The following is a 9,969-nucleotide window of genomic DNA, read 5'->3' as shown; positions in this document are numbered from 1 at the left end:
TATATATATATATAATAATAATAATAATAATAAAATAAAAACTCATACACTTAAATCCATGCATACCCCTCACGCCTCTCTCTTTCTCGACTGAAGATAATAATAATAAAAAAAAAATCATTTATCACGCCTCCCCTTTATGACTATAAATGTGGCGAGAATGAAAGAAGAAAAAAAGGGAAGAAGAGAAGAGTAGGAAGAGAGGATATACTCAATTTTTCATAGAGCTATCAAACCCATTTGCACCCTTGAGCAAAGTTGTGCTCCTTGATCTGAGGAACAGAACCAGCCCCATCGCAGTCGCCGGAAACCACTGCCGCCACCGAAAAACCCGTTTGAAGCTCACGGCTACATTGCAATTTTGCACAGAAAATAATTTTAAAACTCGCACAAATTGTTATATTAGGCTCGTTAGGCTATTAGGAGACCAAACCAACCATTTTTCATATTTATCCCGGCTGTTAGCACCTCCTCCAAGCGAACTCGAGTCGACGAACTTCCAATCCGACGTAAAAATTACGTCAAATCAACGCCGCAAGGACTTTGATATGCTCAAAGAGGCATACTTATTCAAAAATAATTGAGAACAAACCTTTTAGGCTCATGCATATCTCTTAAATTGAAACGATAATCCCGAACTTCTCTCCCTTCTAGATTGAAAAATAGATCACAAAACATTCAAGGATCTGTATGGATGTGATCTACTATTCGAACTTAACAAAACGAGTCTAAGAACGCTTAACAAAACGAGTCTAAGAACGCGAAATTTCGTTTAGAATCGGCGGAGAACGGACTCTGAGAAGTTTCAACTGTCGGTTCTCCTTTACAGGTTTCGGCGTCGCGTAAGGAGGAAGACACTGTAGCAAATTTCGTTTTATTATTATTATTATTATTATTTTATTCAAGAAAATTGAATTTAACTTCAAAATTGCATGATTTTTTGTAGAAAACTCCAAAATATAAACCAAAAGATGCTATTAACTTAGAAAAATGACTTTTGTAGCGAAATTTCTTTTTTTTAAGTGAAACCGATCATTTTAAATAATTAAAAAAAAAGAAATGTGAAATTTTCAAATCCCTATTTATTTTATTCTTTGACTTTAAACAGATTTTGGAAACATTAAAATTATATTTAAAACCATTTTAATAATCATAATTTATTAATTAGGAGAGTAGGTTTGAGTTAGGTTATGTTAGCCTAAGTAGAGCTCGAACTAAACCTAGTCTAGCCTATTTAAGGTTCATGTCGGTCTCCTAACATTAGTGAGACTGATCTGAATTCATCCCCATGGATCAACCCAATTTAAACCCAATATTTGGTTAGTCAACTTAGGGGTTACATTAGTTAGCCACAAAATCAATAGGATTAGCTAAGCCTAAACCTTAGGTTAGTAAACCAATATGATTAGTTAACCTGAACATTTGGTTAATTAACCCTGAACCTCATGTTAGTTAATCTTAAATCAATAGGATTGGTTAAGCTAAACCTTAGGTTAGTTAAACCTAAACCAATATAATTAGTTAACCTAAACATTATGTTAGTTAACCCTAAACTAATAGGATTAGTTAACCCAAATCTTAGGTTAGTCAATCCTAAACCAATATGATTAGTTAACCTAAACATTAGGCTAGTCAACCCTAAACCAATAAGATTAATTGACCTAAACCTTAGGTTAGTTAACCATAAACCAATAGGATTAGTTAACATAAACCTTAGGTTAGTTAACTTTAATCCATAAGATTAGACAAGCCTAAACTTTAGGTTAGTTAACCATAAACCGATATGATTAATTAACCTAAACTTTAGGTTAGTTAACCCTAATCCATGAGATTATTTAACTTAAACCTTAGGTTAGTTAACCTCAAATCAATATGATTAGTTAATATAAATCTTAGATTAGTTAATCCCAAACTAATAGAATTAATTAATCTTAACCTTAGGTTAGTTAACCTTAAACCAATAGGATTAGTTAACCAAAACTTTAGGCTAGTTAACCCTAATTCAACCCTAATATTTAAGTAAAACAAACCTGAATTATAGCTTAGTCTTAAGCTAAACCTACCCTAAACCTTAGAACCTTACCCATAAGTTAAACATATGAGAACCTTTTAGGTATAACCTTAAACCTAAGTTAAACATAAACCTCTTAACTTGAACATCAATTAAGAAATAAAATAAAGCACATTGGGAGGGTTAAAATTTACATAAAAGATATTAAAACTTAAACTTAAACAAAACCAAATGCAACAAGGCTTTAAAGCATGGATTTGATGTTAAATCAGGTTCGAAGTCGTCAACTTCACATAAGTAATAACAAGTGAACAAAAATAACTAAAATAAAACACTTAAAATCCGACAACAAAATGTAAACAACCTAAAACATTTCAACCTTAGAATCGATAAAGTAACTCAAAGATAAATTAAATCATAATCACAAAGATCACATAACACAACTTAAACCCCTTTTTGTTCTAGTTCACGGAGATTCCTTAGACGATGCATTCTGTAGATGTTGACAAGAATCTTTCAGTCCTGGTGCGAACCACCTTTTGGACTAAGTAAATTAGTGCATCGGACAACCTGGGACGACGGAGCCATCTTTTGGACTAAGTAAATTAGTGCATCGGACAACCTGGGACGACGGAGCCATAGACATCTTGGCCGGGTTACCACTAATTAAATAATTAAAATTTATAAAAATTTGATAAAACATTGTTTCTTTTGTTCTGTTTATTGCTTTATGTATCTCAATACATGTTATTTTACTGTTTTTATTAAACATAAAATGCATGTGTTAAGGACAAATAATGAAAGAATAAAAGTTGTTTAGATTAAAGAAAACCTAAAAATCATAACATTAGAGAATTACTTAGCTTAAGTGAACTTGGCTTTGGCCTAGGTTTGAACTATACCTCACTAGGTTTGAACTATACCTACTTGGCTTTGGCCTAGGTTTGAACTATACCTCAACTACCCTTTAATTAATTCACTATAAAATTATCAAAACAAATAAAACTTTTAATAATAAGATTTGAGGATCTGAAGGCTTGAAGACCTGAAAACATTTCAGTATGGAACTTGGAGCAAACTTCTTGGGCAGCTCGTTCAAGACCATTTCTTTAGCTTAATAACAATCCTTAGGATTTCAAGACTATCTTTTATGACATAAAACCTCTCTTTTTTTAGGCTCCTGCATAGTCTTGATATGCAACATGTCCTAACTTGTTTTAGGATTTTAAGGTAGTCACTCGACGTAAAATCTCCTATATTTCTATAATTCTTTGTGTAAATCATCATTACACAAATCTAAGCCCTAATTAATAAAATTGACAAGAGTTAAATTAATATCGTCCTAAATCGAGCTAAACATTAGGATAGTTTGGGGGAGATAGTTTGACCTATTTTGGATCTTTAATCTCCTCTACTTTTCTTTCTTTGATTCTTAAAATAAAATCTTTCACCTTTTCTTAAAATAAAACCTTTGATTCTTCAAATAAAATCTTTCACCTTTGAACAAATCCCTATTGGAAATTTCACAATCATGTTCGTTGAAAACCCTTCCTTTTGAATTCATGAAAATAAAAGATTTCTGATTTTTATCGAAACTTTTCTTAGGTGACATGTTCGCTTAAGATGTAATTAACTATAGGGGATTGCTTTTATAGGGAACTTAAAAGAACCCAGACTTAAAATAAACACTATTTGACTTCCATATCGAATAGGGGAATCTGTCGGTCATCATGCAAACTTGCAGATCAAACGGAAGCCATTTATTTCTATAGTTTATTTAATGAAGCTTATTATCAAGTAGTGTATTATCTTTCAGGGTGGTACATTACTCGTGGTTAGCTCGATTATCCAAACTGTAGGAATCAATGAGATCAGTTTGACCCCATTTTCTTCAAATTAAAATACTTAATTTCTAAACACTGTATTACGCTAAATTAAACCGCACCCAACCGTATGGCGACCGACATATTCTGTGTTTGATCTGCAAGAAGGATACCATCAGTGAAATGCATGCACCGATGTACATCCTTCTATAAATGTCCAATAGGAGCATTTATAACTAAAGCAAAAATATATGAGCTTAAAGCCGATCTCTGATGAATCCAACTGAAATAGAAAAAATATTTGGTCAATCCTCCTTCTGTTTGAACACAAGTAACAGCTCTAACATACATATCTTTAATGACTTGTATATAATTCATATCAACACCTTTCTTATCTAGAACTCTCCAAAGGATATCTCTCGGAACCTTATCGTAAGATTTCTCATAATCTGTTGGATTTTTGTCGGACATGTATACTATGGAAGTTATACATTTATTGAGGCTTGATGGAAGCTATACATTTATCGAGAGCCTCTCTAAAGGATATCTCTTTTGTGCATGATCAAACCACAAGAGTATATTTTTCACCATCATATATTCATATTGTGCTACTCCCACCATATCTCTAATATAATAAATTTTCAATCTATATTATTTGTTTTTTCACAATTTCATCTTAGCATTCTCAATTTGCCTTACTAGACACAATAACATTACTGGGATTTTAAAATCTTTGGTTACTTAACTAAGATTTTACTTGTACTCATTGCACCCTCATATATGACCTTATTAATTTTAGTATACCGTCGAAAGTGGTTTCTTCTCAATCCGTTATTGTTTAGTTCTTTGTTACTCGATCATATAATCATATGGTTAGCAAAAATCATATTTTGATAATTTATTTTCTAATAGTATTTTCTCATTGATAGTGAGATAAGTGGTTTTCCAACTGAAAAAAAAAGTGGGTTTCCAACAAGCCATAAACCTAAACCAACCAACAAAATCTGGCACAAGGAACAAGGTAGCTTCGAGGCTAGCAGATTGGGCCTGAGAGTCGGTTCATAGCTTCATTCAGCCCACTTTAGGCTATAATATCATTTAAACTTTGTTTTTTTATTTCTTTTCTTGAAAATTATAGGCTTATGAATATTTTATTCCTTGAATTTAGGAAAGTTGATTTTAAACTTTTTGTATTTTGAGGGGATATTCTCTCCTAGTTCTTTGTTACTCGATCATATAATCATATGGTTAGCAAAAATCATATTTTGATAATTTATTTTCTAATAGTATTTTCTCATTGATAGTGAGATAAGTGGTTTTCCAACTGAAAAAAAAAGTGGGTTTCCAACAAGCCATAAACCTAAACCAACCAACAAAATCTGGCACAAGGAACAAGGTAGCTTCGAGGCTAGCAGATTGGGCCTGAGAGTCGGTTCATAGCTTCATTCAGCCCACTTTAGGCTATAATATCATTTAAACTTTGTTTTTTTATTTCTTTTCTTGAATATTATAGGCTTATGAATATTTTATTCCTTGAATTTAGGAAAGTTGATTTTAAACTTTTTGTATTTTGCGGGGATATTCTCTCCTCTATTTTTTGAATCAGTTAGAATTTTAGATAAATTAGGGTTATTTGATGCAATGAAAATAATATTTCAAATGCGGGCATTCACTTTATTTCTTTCTATCTCTCACTCCCCATTTGACGTGTTTAACGGAATCTGGAAGCTAGCAGGCTTCACTACGTCTCCCTCAGTTTTCTTCATAAAATAGAATGCCGGGCTAAGGAAAATTGCCAATCAGCCTAAATTCGGATGATCTTAGTTGAAAACAGTGAATTTATTGTCCGGACAAGAAGCTGTTATTGTCGAAGAGAAATACAATAGAGTGAAGAAGAAGAGAAGAAATAATCCATGAGGTTGTCTATTATTCCCTCATACACTTGTTTCCTAGACTATAGGTTCATTTAACGAATCCTTGGTTGATTCCTTTGGATCAGATAATATTACTTTTTGGTGAAGTTGTTGACCTAAAACCAATTTTATTATTGATTCACTATATTTATCACAATTATTCTTGTACTCCTAATTCTCAAATATTGATTAACAAGTAATCATTAGTATTTAGTTATATGAATAAATCTTGAAGTAACTAGTATGATCACATTTAGAGAGAAGCGGCTGAAATTTTCATTTAGGTGAAAGCTAATTGTTAAACTAACCTCATTCTTTGTTTTGGCCTTTTGCATTATATTTATGTTCTCCTAACTTCAGAATTATTTATAATGCAATGCAGGCTACTATGGAGTTTTTCAAGAAGTTTACAGAATCTATCAGCAGTGAGCTTCAGTTTGTCATTGATGAAATATCTAGTGAAGACACATCATCTGCTGGAGTTACCTGGCATCTCGGTATGTTATGCTGTCAATTATTTTCCTTCCATTTTTATATGGTTAACGTATTTCAATCATGGATTAGTTAGTGCCAAAACAGTTCCCTAACTGTTTACATGGGCCTATTTTAGTTCCAGGGCTTATAAAAGTGTTAAATTAGTCCTCTAACTCTTTAAATTGGGGCTGAAATAGTTTTTTATACATATTATTTTAACCCATTTTAAAGGAGTCTGGGACTAATTTGAGACTTGTATTAACCTTGGGACTAAAGTTATCCCGTTTTAATAGTTGGGGGACTATTTTGACACTTTTCTCATCATTAATTTCTGAACTAAAAATAGTCACTACTACAGAATGGAGGGGAAGGCCGTTTCCATTCAGCAAGGGATGCAGCTTCTATCGTTTGGAGCAATCAGAAGGCACCCGAAAGATTATGTATGCTTTCTTGTCCACAAAATTTAGTATAGCTTCAAAATCAAGTTGCAAATACCGTTTCTACTTCTATCTGTTACTGCAATAAACATATATGAATGTGCTTAAAATTGACATGGGGGATAATTAGTTGTTTGATTAACGAAAAATTGATTATTTTTAGAAGCTATTTTTTTAGAATTTATTTCTATTTATTTTATTACCTTTTCAGCTAATCTTTTTATATGTATTTCCTAGTTTATGCATTTCATTTTTATCTTTTAGGTGCTATTAGGAAATATTTGGGTATCATATCTTTCCTTTTCTATATCCCTTATAACATATATTTATACATTTTTTACTGCTCAATAATATCCTACACAATTCCCAAAATTCTACATTGTATCAGAGCCAAAGATCTAACCTTAGCTGCCACCGGAACATCTCCCTAGCCGTCGGCTCTTCCTACAAGATTGCCTGCAGATTATTTCGACTGCCATCTCTTCTCCCTTCAGTGGGATTCCCTGTAGTTTGGTCTACCAGATCTACTGTTTATTTCCTGCAACTTATTTTTTACAGTTCATTTCTACTGCCCCGCTCCGTTTCCCATCAGGCAAGACTTAAAAAAAGCTGTTGATTTCAGCTGGCCCTTCTCATGTCAGCGGGATTTCCTGCAGTTGGTTCTGCTAGTTCTGTTGATTATTTCTGCCGCGCTGCCTAGATCTCAACCAATTTCCTGGAATTTCCCTTAAGGTTATGCTAGTGCTCCTTCCTGTTGTTCTTTCTAGGAATCCTAGCCGACGAGCCTCCCTCCACTGCCATCTACATCTTCGACCATATCTCCAGCCAGGACTACTGACTACAACGCCACTGGCAACCTGATCCTTCCCTAGAGGATTTTTCGTCGTCAGCTCTTTCTCCTGCAGCTGGTTCCCACTCGGAACATCCCAGAATCACCAGGCTCCATTAAGAGTCGGATGGAGCACTTGATCAAACTTCTTGGATCTAGTCAGTTCTCTTTTGGCCCGTTGACCTCCCATATTCGTCAATGTAACATTCTGATGACACTCACTATTTTTGCTTCGTCTAGTTCATGGATTTTATTGATTCAGGGCCACAGACTATGTGACTAGATGTTCTCAAGCCTTCTCGACATATTCTCTGTGCTTTGGGAGAGATACCATTAAAATTGCTGACAGCTCCAATAATTTCATTGCAAGTAAATGGTCTTTTGTTCTTACAACAGACTTGACTTTAGAATTTGTGTTACATGTACCTTCGTTAAAGTGTAACCTCTTATCAATCAGTATGTTGACATATGACATTGATTGTGTTGCTCATTTTTCTCTTGATGTTTATGTCTTTCAGGATTGTTGTTCGGGAAGGATGGTTATAACTGCTAACCAGGTGGTCGGGCTTTACTTTTTCCGAGGGAAAAACAGTTTTGACGAGGTCATTCCATCCAGTAGTAGTAGTCATTCTCAATTCACTGAATGTCCTATTATGATTTTACATTGTCGTTTGGGTTATCCCAATTTTTATTATTTAAAACAATTGTATCTTTAATATTTACTAATAATGTGAGATTTATCAGTTAGCTAAACATTATCCAGTACCATATCCACCGCAGTCTTACACTCCAGCTTCTTTTTCACTGATTCATAGTAATGCTTGGGGACCCTCTCAAATGCTTAGTTACTCCAATAAACAATTGTTATTTACCTTGATTGATGATCACACTCGAATGATGTGGGTCTATATCTTAAAAGACTAATACGAATCTGCTGTCACCTTAAAAAATTTTCATTCCTTCATTTGACCCAATTCAAAACTTCAATTCAAGTTCTTTGGACTGACAACAATCGTGGATTTCTTACCTCTATATTAGAGAATTTTTTTGGTAAGGGTATCCTCCAACACAATTTCTGTACGGATACTCAACAAAATAGGATAGTAGAACAAAAAAAACTGACGGCTTCTCGAAGTTGCATGTTTCATTATGTTTCAATCGAATGTCCCAAAATGGTTTTGGAATGATGTCACACTTATCGTCACATATCTCATCAATAGAGTCCCCCAAAAAATTGACAAATTCTGGACCCCATTAGCAGTCTTGAGGTCCTGCTTTTCTACCAATTGGTTCTTCTCCACTTTACACTCCAAAATATTTGGGCGCATGACATTTGTTTGAAACGCCACCCCAACTTGTTGTAAACTTGATCTCTGTTCAATCAAGTGTCTTCCTTATATATTCTGCCACTTAAAAGAGCTATTGGTGCCTCGATTCGAGTACAAATAAACTCTATGTGAGTGTCGATTTCTATTTCTTTAAAAGTATTCCCTACTTCCCCAATAATGCCTCAAGTGAGGGGGAGCTAGATTTTTGGGACTGTACTCCTTTCTAGACTTTGTTGAATATGCCTCCTACTCCTCCAACCACTGTTCTTGAGAAATTATCTATCCCACTGGATCCACCATCCATCAGACCAATATCTCCTCCACCCACTTTTCGTGTCTATACTCGGCGCATTGAACCCTCGGTTGAGGCTCGTCCCAATAATTCTACTCCTGAGCCTGCTACCTCTTTGCAGGACTTAGAATCTGCACCCGCCGACATCCCCGACACTACACTTGGAGAGATTACTTCTGCTCGGAATGAGGAAGTGAGTTGTATCATTGATGTACGCAATCAGGCTTGCTCTCTTTATTCCATGACAAAATATGTCTCATTTCACAGCTTGTCACCCACCTACAAAGCATTTGACTTCCTTGACTTATCATCGTCATCCATCCACTATTGATGTAGCATTGGCGGACCCTTCCTGGAATGTTGCAGTAATGGATGAGATGAATGCTCTTCGACGAAATCATACATGGGATGTTGTTGATTTTCCTCGAGGAAAAAAGCAGTTGGTTGCCGGTGAATTTTTAGTATGAAATTTAACTATGATGGAAGCTTTGAACGAAACAAAACACGATTGATCTTTAAAGGCTACTCACAAATTTACAGCGTTAACTGCGAGACGTTTGCTCAGATTTGCTAACCTGAACACTATTTAAGTTCTGTTATCACTTGCTGTGAATTTGGATTGGTTCTTTCTCCAACTGGATGCCAAGAATGTCTTCCTTAACGACAATCTCACAGAGGAGGTGTACATATCTCTACCTATAGGCTTTGACTCTACTTCCAGGGGACAAGTGTGTCGATCGTGGAAGTCCCCCTATGGACTGAAGCAATTTCCTCGGCCGTGGTTCGACAAGCTCACACAGGTGGTAGTGGGCCATGGGCTCTCTCAGACCCAATCAAATCACATAATCTTTTTTCGGCATTC

General features: G+C 34.7%; 1 protein-coding gene across 2 annotated transcripts in view; it reads left to right on the top strand.

The window, feature by feature from the left end:
* LOC110033988 overlaps positions 1-9,969 on the top strand; it is a 43,107-nt gene that overhangs the window by 17,453 nt on the left and 15,685 nt on the right. The window contains exons 2-4 of one of the 2 annotated variants that reach the window (XM_020738193.1): positions 6,130-6,244; positions 6,580-6,661; positions 8,006-8,101. In XM_020738193.1, coding sequence (XP_020593852.1) covers positions 6,130-6,244; positions 6,580-6,661; positions 8,006-8,033 — 225 coding nt within the window. In that variant the 3' untranslated portion in view covers positions 8,034-8,101. Of the gene's footprint in view, positions 1-6,129; positions 6,245-6,579; positions 6,662-8,005; positions 8,102-9,969 lie in introns of those variants that run through there. The other variant, XM_020738192.1, reaches the window with a different exon arrangement.

Source organism: Phalaenopsis equestris, unplaced genomic scaffold, assembly GCF_001263595.1.
Source record: "Phalaenopsis equestris unplaced genomic scaffold, ASM126359v1 Scaffold001316, whole genome shotgun sequence".
Lineage (NCBI taxonomy): Eukaryota > Viridiplantae > Streptophyta > Magnoliopsida > Asparagales > Orchidaceae > Phalaenopsis > Phalaenopsis equestris.
The sequence above is the reverse complement of the archived record's forward strand: the minus strand, read 5'-3'. Positions and strand labels throughout refer to the sequence as shown.